Below are 11,800 nucleotides of genomic sequence, written 5' to 3'. Positions count from 1 at the left end.
AAGAGGCGTGGCCGCGCGCTCCGCCCCCACCTGCTCCTCGCGCGCCGGGGAGGGGTGGGCGCGGAAGGAGGCGCCGGCTCGGGGAGACCGGGAGCTGGGCGTGCGCTTGTGCGCAGGCGCAGTAGCCGGAAGACAGACCGTGTGTTTCCAAAATGGCGGCAGCGATGGATGTGGATACCCCGAGCGGCACCAACAGCGGCGCGGGCAAGAAGCGCTTTGAAGTGAAAAAGGTTGGGTCTCGCCAGCGCCTTCCTCAGGGAAGCTAGAGAGGCTCGGATCTGGCTGACAGGCCCGAGGAAGACGGAGGCGCAGAGGAAAGGGCTTCATTTCAGGGCGTTCCTGGGACCGGGTACCACGAAAGGAAGCCGGGGGGCGGGCCTTAGGGTTGATCGGCGTGGCCGCAGCCCACTCTCAGTGGCCGTTTGGGTGTCGCTGGGAGGCTGAGGAGCCAATCAAGGGGGTGCTTGTTGAGATGCGCGAGGCTGCGACTTGGCTGCGGGAGCCAAGCGCTTGAGCTGTCACTGGAGGAGTGGGGGGAAGAACAGGGTGGGGGGAGGAAGGGGGAGTCGGAACGATGCGGTGGGTGGAGGATGGGGCATTGCGGCGAAAGCCCGGAACCTGAGGATCCGCATTGGAGGTTTCGGAGGAGCCGGGCTGCTGATCTTGCCCCACCCCCTCCCGATGCTGGGGTCCCCCTAACTCCGGGGGACCCCGGCCCGGTCCTCGACTAACCGAGGCCTCCATTAACCGGTTCTCTGGCCCCCGCGGAGTCCAAGTGTGCAAAGAGTGTAACTCTTGGCTTTCCTGAGAGGTCTGTTGATTTCTCAGCGAGCCCCCTCGATCCCGTGGTGTGTCAAGAACCCCTCTCTCCGAAGCGGGGTGGGGAAAGCGTGGTGGAATTTATCAAAGGAGACGCGAACCCGAATCGTGTGCCGTTTTGGGAGAACTGAGTACTAGTTGCGAATGAGCTGGTAAAAGTGGGAAAGCAAAAATGTGGAACGTGTTATTTTGCATGAAATGCCTGATAGAGGTTTACCAACAGTTTGGGAGAAAAGTGTCAAGACCCACCTAAGGTAAAGCCAATCCCTTTAAAATGATGATCCTGAAATAGGAAAGAGGTTATTCTTGGAACGTCTAGCTAAGCAGTGACAGTATCACACACACACACCCTCCTAGGGCCTTTTGGCGTTTCATTGTGAACGCTGCCTGCTCACTTACAGCCAGCAGCCATATTGAAGAATAATAGAAATAGGATTTTTCTCCTTCAAGTTGAAGCTGTTGGTAGAAAAGTGATGATGAAGTTACTAAGCACTGAGAATTGGGTTTGAACGAGATGAAGGTTTGGGAAGTGACACCAAATTTGGGATGAAAAAAAGAGTTTGAGAATATTTATTGTTGCAGAAGGTTGAATTAACTACCACTATAAGAGAAACTTCTGTTGGAATGATCTTAAATGTAGGAGTCTGAACTTGTAAAAGTTGAAAACATCAGTTTCCTTGATGGTAGAAACGAAACAAAATTTTGTGAATTCTAGAGTTTCTCAAAAGTCATCTTGTAAGATTTAAGTGATGACCTTGTTCTGCGTACTGACACTAGGTAGTTATCCAGCTTATCCCGGGGTTACCCATTTTGTGATCCAGTCATAGTTTATTCTGTTCCTAGCTTTCCCCTCCCCACTCATGCTCCCAAGCTGCCTTGTAGAGCAGATCTTTATTTATGCAGATTTTGAGCTCTTCTGCAATGGCCAGGGGAGTCTACACAGTAATTCGAGTTTGTTCTTATTAAGCCTTAAACCAGGCACTTAAAAATTATTCCTGATTTGCTTACATTGACATGGCTAAATTATTTTAAGCTGTAGGGAAAAGAAATAAGATTAAAAAAATACACATTCATTTCTGTGTTCACGGACTCAAGCGTTTGGAGAATGCAAGAGCATGTGTATAGCCGATTGCTTCTGCTATAATAAGTAGGGATACTGTCCAAGTCCCTTTTGTTTGGTGGTCCTTGTGGCCAAAGACATGATAACTGCAGCTGCAGCGTGAAATGCCAGTGTGTGTGCTACAAGGAGAGTGCATTGTTCCCTTTTTTTCTTTGCAGTGGAATGCGGTAGCCCTGTGGGCCTGGGATATTGTGGTTGATAACTGTGCCATCTGCAGGAACCACATTATGGATCTTTGTAAGTAATTGGAGGAGGATGGGAGGAAGTTGAGATGGTTACAGAGGTTGGGACTCTCCTGATGTGACAGTTTTTCTTCACGGAGAGATGGAAAGTATAGTCAGACACTTGGGGTCCTCTGCGGCCAGCCAATTGGTATGTTTGAAGTGGAGTCATTTTTACAGAGTGCTGGAGGCATACCCGTCTCAGAATAAACCTACTCAATCTAAAGACGGCACAGCCACATTTAGAACCAGTTGTGGACCCAGAGGCACTGTTGATTGTTTTTGCTTTATTGCCCATCTTGTATCCAGACTCAAAGGCAGAGAGGAAGAAAATGAACTTTGAGCCAAAACAGTCTGTATCAGAGCTAATTCTGCTGGCAGGATTTATAAAGAAATGCCACAGGAGTAAGGATTTCAACTTTAGTGATAAGCATAGCTAAGCGGATATCACTGTCATCTAAATCAGCAGTTAACTCACTAGGGAAATTTTGTTTAAATCTCCACACTTTAAAAAAAAAAATGTTTATTTATGCAAAGAAGAACTATGGGGTAGACCAGAGGTGTGGGGGATAAGAGGATTTGAGAGAGACAGAATGGGGAGCAGACAAGTGGATCTACTGAAATGCACTGCTGAGGGATACAGCAGGAAAACATGAGAGTCTGCTGCGCCATGTGGGTCACTCCCTGGCCAGGGATCGAACTCAGGCATGGCGGAGATAGCGCTGAGACTTATTCACTAGCCACTAGGGAGGCCCTGCACACATTTCAACACTGGACTGGATTGGAGCTGTGGATGGACTCACTGAATATCCTCACAGTGATAGGGACAAGAACGTTGATCACTGGAGGAACAATAAAGGCGACTTTTTCATCCATGTACTAAAAATGCTGTTACCAAAATTAGAAAGGGGGCCAGGAAAGTTCAGCTCTTAGAACTGAAATTACAGGCACTCAGTTTGTAAGTCACCTGCCTCCAGCCTCTCCTTCACCTGGGTCACTCGGGTGATTTCTTTGGCTTTCTTATTCATGAAGTTCCCCCTTTCAGAGCCCTTACATACCCACTTACCCCCACCTGGGTCGTTCTTCACCCCTTCTCCCCTGCCTCCATTTGACCCACTGCTGTCCCGTATCAATGTGAGCTTCATATTCAAGAGCATGCATAATTTAAAACTTTCTAGTACCCTCATAATAAAGTAAAAAGAAATTACTTGTATTTTAGTTTTCCTGCTATCACCAAAATGTTTTCCTTTCATCATGTGGTCTTTCCGTAGTACGTCTCCCAGGAGCATCTTTACACTCACAGCACACCTGGTACCTGGTAGCCAATGCAGGTGCCAGTGTCTGCATGTGGCCGGTGGCACACACAGACAGCAGAACAGACTCGTAGTGGTTCTGTTCTCACCTCCAGCTTGCTCAAAGATGTTTTTTCCTGACGACTTGTATGCACGCACACAGGCTGTGCCAGTTGTGATAAACATTCACAAGATGTGTGTAGTTTCCCTTTGTAGCCATCATTTCATTTGTTAGTTCTCTGCTGTGTTCGTGTTATTTACTGCGGTTGTCCCAGCAACGAGCACAGTGCCCAGTACATGATAGATTCCCACTAAGTGTTTGCTGAGTGAATAAAGACACAAAGTAGGGTAGTAACCTGAGGTCATCTCAACTTGGAAAGCATATCAAATATTTTGGTTGGAAAGCAGTCGTGGCACGTGTTGGTAGTTTGCACTGACCTGGGTTTCTTTGAGTTTTGACTGTTTCCCTCTCCACAGTACAAAGAAGATCAGCAGCTACCATGACCTTAATAGATAGAAGGAAGGAACCCATCACAGACAAACACGTGCAGAGTTTTAAATGTGTTTGGGTGGGGCCTTTGATTACACGCTTGCCTCTTTCTTGGCTGTGCATTTTCATAAGATGGTGAGTGCACAGAAAATTTTATTTTCATGGAGCTCTCTTTGAAGGATTAATTTTTATTTTTGCATGAAAAACTGGGGTGTAGGTAGGCTGCAAGTACAAGGGTTGAGAGGATTCACCAGAGACAGAGTGGGGAGTACACCAGGCAGGAGTAGACCACTGCTGAGGGCAGCAGCGGGCGAGACAGGAGAGGTCAGCTGTGCCAGTGCATCACCCGGCCGGGAATCAGTCAGGCTGCTGTGGCTGATGATAGCTTGATAGTGCTGTCATTTCACCCTGTACCTCCAGGGAGGGCCCCATAAATAAGTATTTATATAATGCTGATTGTTAACCTCTAAATTTCAGCTGTGTTTTTCTCTGGGTGCAAGCAAGAGCTTTTCTTGTGAAGACCACAATAGACAGAGGCTGTAGGTCCCCCTCTCAGAGCCGGGTGCTCGAGCGATCAGTGTCGGAGACTCACCATATCTTTAAAATCTTGGATGAAGTAGTAAAATACCAAACTCCTCTAACAAAAAATTAAGACTGTATTTTCAAGTCATGTCCTCCACCATTGGGTAAATATTCATACCCTGGGCGTTTTGCTAGGCACCAGGATAAATGGTGATTGTGGTCAAATCTTCATTTTCGGCTTGTTACAGACACTGAAGAGAAGTCTCGCCACAACTGGGCTTTCTTCTTTTTCAAAAATAACATAAGTTCTGATTTTTGGAAAGATGAACATAAAAATTTTGACTTAGCAGTGGCCATTTTCTAACACATTCTGGCCTGGAATTAAATGGGTAGCCACATGCTCAGCGGTGAAGGAGGGAGCGCTGTGACGGCTCCTGGTCTGACCCCTCCAGAGTTCCTTGACATGTCCTCCTCCTGAGTCCTGGCTGGACCGCACGCCCTGTGGTGACTGTGCTTGTTTTACATTGCCCATTTCCTGGTGGTTTTAGCGAGCTGCTGAAATACATGATCTACTAGTTGTCATTTTCTTTGTTCCCTCAAGTAATGGGTCACAGAAGGAGCACGCATCTAGACCCCAATGTCTGCCCAGAAGAGCCACACACACACACACACCCCATGGCCCTAACCAGTGATTTGAGTGCTCTGCCCACCTTTGAGATGAAGACGGTGCTTCCTAGCAGCCCTTGATGGCCTGCTCTGGTCCCTCTAAATCACGTGAAATGCTTTGGCAGGGAAAAACCGTTCTTGTTTGCTGGCCCCGGGGTGACAATGAGCATTTCCTTTCCCTGTTTAAACTAATGACTAAACCATGCACTCACTCTGCACCAAAAGCCCAGGAACATTGGGTATTTAAGGTCATTTTTCAGTGATGTTTAATGATTTCTCATGTCATATCTGCTTATCTGGCATTCCAGAGGGTGATCTGTCCCTGCTATGTATGTTTGTTCTTTGTTAGGAATCTTCTGGTTACGAATACCTATATATTTGGGCCCTATCTATTTATAAGAATGACTTGTTCCATTATTCAGTAACTGAGCCGAGTTTGTGCTTGGGATAGAAAGATGAGTCCCTTAAAGATACCAGGCCTAGAAAAATAATAGACATGATCATATACCTTGAAGTAGTTTTGTTACTCACTTAAGTAGTAGTAGTGCCTCTTATTAGCTAATTTCATAATCCATGGCGCTCACTTAAGATAGAGGATCTAACTTGAAAGGCATCAGACTTCTCTGCCAACCCTTTGAATATTCACAAACTCCAATAAATTCTTGAATAGCTTTCTTAGAGCCTTGATTCTCTGCTCTTATCAGAAGAAACACCCAGTTACTCTCTTGGTAGTGTGAATCTGAGTAATACAGCAAGTTCTCTGGTTTTCAGAAAATTCTGTTCTTTGATATTTTTGAAGGATAATAAAAAAATTAGGCAATTCTCTTCCCCCAAGACCAAATACACCATTCACATCTCAGCATTATGTTTTTACAATTTTACCATTTTCCACCTATGAAAGTTTGAGGTAATTATCTGTTGTATTTAAATATTCTCTCCTGAAGCTTTTTATTCTTCAGTGAGGAGACTCCACTCCATTTAGTTACCACCTTCAGAGAAAGCAATTTACACATTAGTTATTCTTGTGCTTGAAATATTTATCCCTATAGAGCTTTACTCATCAGTTCTTGATCCCGGTCAGATTTTTATTCTATTTAAGTCCCTTCCCCTTCTGTGAAACTGTGTTTATTTGGACATTATGCAGCAATTTACTTGCTTCTGTCCCACTGACTGGTTTCTGCCTGACTGACCCCTTTCAGGCTGGGAGCTGGTTACCCAGCAAGGCCTCCCAGTGGGCAGGCTTGGGTGCTGTGAGCCTCTTAAGAGGGACATGCAATAACAATTAGGGAGCGATGCCAGTTCCCAGGACACTACAGTTTAGAACTGTATTTACTTTTTAAAAGATTTATTTATTTATTTATACATACAAGAGCAGGTGTGTAGGCCAGAGGTGCAGGGAGTGAGAGGATTCATCAGAGACAGAGTGAGGAGCAGAAAGGAGGGTCTACTGAGATACACTGCTGAGGGGAACAGCAGGCAAGACAGAGGTCTGCTGTGCCATGTGGGTCACCTCCAGGGCAGGGGACCGAACTTGTGCTACAGTGGTTGGTGATAGCGTCATAGTACTGAGACTTAATCCCTTGCGCCACCAGGGAGGGCCCATGTTTAGAATTTATTAAAGGTATCAAGTTCGGATTCTCTGCCACTTGGACCAGGTAGGTCAGTTAGAATCTAATGTGCCCGGGGCCCTCTCTGGTGCACAGCACTGTGAAGCTATATGCAGCCAGGGCAGCCAAGTTCAATCCCCAGCCAAGGAGCTGACCCACAGGGTGCAGCAGACTTCTGCTGCTCCCCTCAGCACTGTATTTCAGTCAGTCTGCCTGTTCTGGTGAGCCCTCTTACCCCCCCCCCCCACACACCTTTGGCATCTACCCCAGTTCTTGTGTGTATAAACAAATAATTCTTTTTTAAAAAGAGTCTGAAGTGCCTCTTCCATTGGTTGACTAGGGAATCGGGGCAGGGCAGACTTTAGGCCACATCTCACCTTAGTTCTTCACCCCTTTCCCATTCATTAGAAGACAGTCGTTATCATGAGCCACGGGAGCATCTGTCCTGGTGGGCACCTCCACCCCTGAGGCTGAGTCACCTTGTTGCTCTTGTTCCCGCAGGCATAGAATGTCAAGCTAACCAGGCGTCGGCTACTTCTGAAGAGTGCACCGTGGCGTGGGGCGTCTGTAACGTAAGGAAAACATCTTTCCATATCAGCTTGGCTTGTAAACACATTGCCACTTTTCCTGCCTTGCCAATTTTGAAAATAACTAGGAACAAACAATGACTAACCCACCTTTCTCCCAAAAGGTATACTAATGGTAAAAACAGATTTGAATCTTTGTACTGCTCACCTGTTTGGGGATAAAAATTAGTATTGCGTAGGCACTAGTTTGTCTTAGTTATCAAGTTGACCCACTTTTTGAACATTTTGGGGTGGCCTTCACACTCGTGGTGCTGTCTTTGACTCTTCTGTTAGCTGAAAGCCTTACCTGTATAGCACATTTTTTTAAGGTTAGGTGTCTTGAAGAAGTCAGTTTTGAGGGGTATGTTTGTCTTGAAGGTGGTAAATGGACTACGTTGGGATTTGGGTGTTTTTTTTTTTTCCACGTGGCTCACGCCGGTCCTGTATTACACAGCTTTGCTGGACTGAATGTTCAGCTTTCCAGGCAGTGGCAAGCTGTGCGGATGGTAACCATCAAATATGTAATTTCTAGCATGTGTTAAAAATTCCTCCTTATAGTTATGTCATCCGGTCATATGAGCAGAATTGTCCCGTTCAGGCTTCCTGTGCCAGGGAACCATGGACCCACAGCTGCAGCCTGGCACAGGCCTAAGAGGCTCTGGAGTCAGACCACCACTCCGTCTCTGCACTTACTACTCGGTGACTTCAGGCCAGGGACTTGACATCCCCGAGCCTGGGCCCCTCAAGTGAAAGGGAACGAAGAGTGGGCATGCGTGCTTGTTGAGAAACTAAATAATTACAGATGGGGATGGTGGTTGCTGAAGAGATGGTGGGTGTCCTGGAGGCTCCCACAGCCTCGGCCTCCCGTCCCCATCCACACCTGTGGCAGCTTTCTTAATCCTGCCAGGGTCCTAGTGCAGTCTGTGGCCGCCTAGGGACTGCTTTTACTGTGTGTGGGGATAAAGGGGTATCAGGGACCCTGGCATTCAGACTTATGCAAAGAGCCGTGTTGCTTTGTGGTGGGAAGTGAAGGAAGTGAGCATGCCCCTCTGTTTGGCTGGGAGCTGGGCCCTGAGAGCCTGTCACTGAAAAGAGCCGATCAGTGACCTTCAGGCTTGTCCTGGGTGCTCGTTCTGGGTCTGCTGCTGACAAGCTCCAGGAACTAAGCGAGTCACTCATCGGGCTTCAGCTTCCTGTGTGGTGCAATGAAGACTGTCTTGGTGCGGAGCCTCCGGCACTCGGCTAGAGCCTCGACACCTTAGCTTTCTGCCCTGAGGACAGCAGGTCAGGGTGCTAGCCGTCTCCTGCCCTGGGTCTCCTCCTGGGTGTCCTGGTCACGCTTCGTGAGCCTGGGCTGCCCCCCATCCTCACTGAGGGGAGTGGCTCAGCTTCCTGCCCTGGGAAACTCTTTTTTCTCTTTGACGGTGAGGGTGTGAGTTGACAGGGAAGCGACCTCCCAACAGCTGTAACCCAGGGAGCACTGGCCCGGCCGAGTGTCCGCAGAGCGCAGTGGATTCCGCTCTGTTCACGGAAGTCTGTTTCTGTCTTTGACAACAGACATATCTCAAGATTCGGACCCACAATGGTTTGTCGTGTTTCGCACGTTTGGGCAGGTTTCAGGACTGCTGGTACCCCAGGCGTGCAGGAAGCTTCCCCTGTCGGGCTGGGGTGCAGCCTTTCTTCTCTGCCCACTCCTCAGCACACCCACCAGCGGTTAGACGACTCGGGGACCTTGTTGCTTCCACCCACACAGGCTCCCCCGAAGCAGGGTGCCCGCCACAGAGGCGCGGCGAGCAGTCCTGCCTGCCCGTGCGGGCTGAGATGAGAGGCCCTGGGTGCTCAGCCGGCGTCCTGCTGTCTGCAGCCCCAGGAAGCCCCTCTCTGCTCTCCGCTGCTCCCGCGCAGCTGGGTTCATCCTCCCTCTCACCCTTTTTTATCTCTTTCCTTTTTGAGACCAAGCCCCTCACCCGTAAACATTTATCGAGTCCGAGTTCCTGTGGTATCCGCATGTTTGTGAATAGATCTGGAAACAGTCCTTTGAGCAGAGCTGGAGGGCGCAGCCGGGCTGCTTAGGCCTCAGCTCCACGCGGGGCGGGGGCTCTGCACTGGCCAGGGCCCAGGAGAAGGCGCTGCTCCGGGGCTCCCGCTCCACAGTGGGCAGGTGGAGCAGTTGTGGACCAAGGAGGAGGACGTGGAAATCTCCCTGTGCTCAGGGCCTCCTGCGGGTGGTGGCCGAGGATGGGCCAAGCCTCCCTTACTCCGAAGGGACCGGAGCCTGAGAAGGGAAAGTGCGCTGCTCCCTGCCCTGAGCTCCCGGTCCTTCCCCCCAGGAGCGCTGACATTCTGACATTTCAGGCGAGCAGACTTGTCAGGAAGTGCCCTTTCCCTCAGCCTGTGTGATCAGCCCCTGTCCCGCCCCACCCGCCTGGCAGCCCTGTAAAGCCAGAGGATGGGTCCGCGCAGGGCTGTTTCTGATGCCCTCTGTCTTCTCTTCCAGCATGCGTTTCACTTCCACTGCATCTCTCGCTGGCTCAAAACACGACAGGTGTGTCCGTTGGACAACAGAGAGTGGGAATTCCAAAAGTAGGTGTTTCCGCCGCGCGCATTGCAGACTGCTGTGTCGCTCCTCTGCCTTGCTCCGGCTCGGGGAATGGGCGGGGGGGCGGCTGGAGGCCCTGGCTCCATGGCCTGGGTCTTCATGCGGTAGGTGGGCATCACCGGGTGGTGCGCAAAGGCGGGACCAGCGTCGGAAGCTACAGCCTGGGCTTTCCCAAGTAATATAGCTACAGTCTGTGGAGGGGGAAACTTGACTCTTCAAACATTCATAAAGTACTTCTAGAACTGCTGCATAAGGTTCCGCGGGCGAACAGGTGTCAGCGCCTTTGCCTTGGGCTACAGTCCGGTCCCCCCTCGTGTCCCGTTGCTCTGGCTTGTGCTGGCCAACTCTGACTCTCCGCTCTGTTTTTGTGTAAAGAAAACGCAGTGTGCTAAATATTTGAAAACTCAAGTGGTCAAAAGAGTTGGCCACAGAAAATGCTTTTGCTTAATTCGTCTCCTGGGTTGTTCTCAGCCCAACATACATTGGGGCCTTGCACTGTTTGGGGTTCAGCCAAACTACTTTTATCGACAGAGTTTTTAAGTGGTGCTGTGAGAGGTGCCCCAGGGTCTGGCCATCCCCTGGGGGCTCAGGCAGTGGGCAGAGTTGTAGCTGGTTTCCATACATACCAGAAATTACTCTAAATAGGCCAGCTGCCCAGAAAGAAGGAGGACACGGGATCAAGTCAGATAATAAGGGAAGATTTTATGTTCAAGAAATCCATTTATATGCAGAGTTTCCTGGTCCTGTTTATTTTTTACAATCTGTGAGAGCCAAATCTGACTTCTGGGGAAATTGAAAGCCTACCTAGATTCTCCACACTTCTCCTTCTGTGGGCCTGGATGCTGCGGGAGCTGTGATTGCGACCGGGCTGTTCAGTCACTGCTTTCTGGCCTCACCCCACACTTGCCCAAGGGCCGGTGGGAGCCGAAAGCGGAATCGGAGGCCGCGAGCTCCCCTTCCACGGCCCCGATCCTGCCCAGCGTCTGTCTGGGCACCTGAAGGGAGCCTGTGGGTGCGGCTGAGTCCCGGGGAGGGGCTCGGACCGGGGGGCAGTGGCAGGATGTTGGGACCCGCGGGAGGTGGAGGTGGAGGTGCCCTCGGGACACGCAGGCAGCCACTTCCCTCTCCTCCTTGCTCGTGTTCAGCAGTTTTTGTAGTCTCCAACAAGACATTGCTAAGGAATTAAGAAAATAATTTACTTTTGTCTTTTAGGTATGGGCACTAGAAAAAGAATTCTTCCATCAAGTTTGTTTTGCTATTCATTTGGTGACTTGCCCTCCTGTTACTTAATTATAAATTAGATAGAATCGTGTCTTTTCTGCTTTGTCTCTTCAGTTTGCTATTCCTGCAGCCATATGTATTCTGTGTCAAATAAAGTCCAGTTGGATTCTAGAACAGCTGCTGTCTCTTGTGTATGTGAAAAATGTGAACATAAATAAGGAGTCCCCTCTGCCGAGGTGGGAAAGCCAGTCTTTAAAAGCGAGACGTTTTCCCACTAGTGCCGGAGCTGAACTGTCCTCTGTCCACATCCTGGTGAGTGGACACGGTGTTGGGCAGGTCGCGCCTCTGCTCCCTGACAAAGTGACCTCCATGGACTAAATGGCATCATGCAGGCACAGAAAGAGACATTGTAAACTGTAAAACTACTGTGCAAATGTTAACTTCAACTGTGAATGACGTCACATCCTCTTCTTAGTTTAGAAAAGTAAACTTGAAAACATTCAGTATGTAATCTTGACTGACAAATGAATAAAGCATGAACTCCAGTTGAAATAATTAAGATCACAAGAGAAATTCAAGCTTCCTTCACTACCATCACCCTTTGCGATTTGTATAAAATGTTTGGGCCTTGGAAGAGGTCGCAGTTCTGACCCAGTTCATGACCTGTAGTCATCACT

General features: G+C 49.2%; 1 protein-coding gene across 1 annotated transcript; it reads left to right on the top strand.

Moving 5' to 3' along the window:
- The first annotated feature begins 76 nt into the window (after positions 1-76).
- Positions 77-11,299, top strand: RBX1 (ring-box 1, E3 ubiquitin protein ligase). The gene is made up of 5 exons (XM_004675638.2): positions 77-230; positions 2,098-2,176; positions 7,239-7,309; positions 9,801-9,886; positions 11,115-11,299. The coding sequence occupies exons 1-5, from the start codon at positions 153-155 to the stop codon at positions 11,125-11,127; spliced, it is 327 nt and encodes a 108-aa protein (XP_004675695.1). The 5' UTR covers positions 77-152; the 3' UTR covers positions 11,128-11,299.
- Positions 11,300-11,800: the final 501 nt, after the last annotated feature.

The sequence above is a fragment of the Condylura cristata genome, unplaced genomic scaffold (assembly GCF_000260355.1).
Source record: "Condylura cristata isolate star-nosed mole 26May11 unplaced genomic scaffold, ConCri1.0 scaffold00004, whole genome shotgun sequence".
NCBI classification, from domain to species: Eukaryota; Metazoa; Chordata; class Mammalia; order Eulipotyphla; family Talpidae; genus Condylura; species Condylura cristata.
Note: the sequence above shows the minus strand (reverse complement) of the source record. Positions and strands in the feature narration are given on the sequence as shown.

Bases quoted from the DNA above. Each gene is read 5' to 3' on its own strand.
- RBX1 (XM_004675638.2), top strand. From the start codon at position 153: ATGGCGGCAGCGATGGATGTGGATACCCCGAGCGGCACCAACAGCGGC. The intron at 231-2,097 runs GTTGGGTCTCGC...TTTTCTTTGCAG, and splicing joins AGCGCTTTGAAGTGAAAAAG to TGGAATGCGGTAGCCCTGTG. The intron at 7,310-9,800 runs GTAAGGAAAACA...CTTCTCTTCCAG, and splicing joins TGGCGTGGGGCGTCTGTAAC to CATGCGTTTCACTTCCACTG.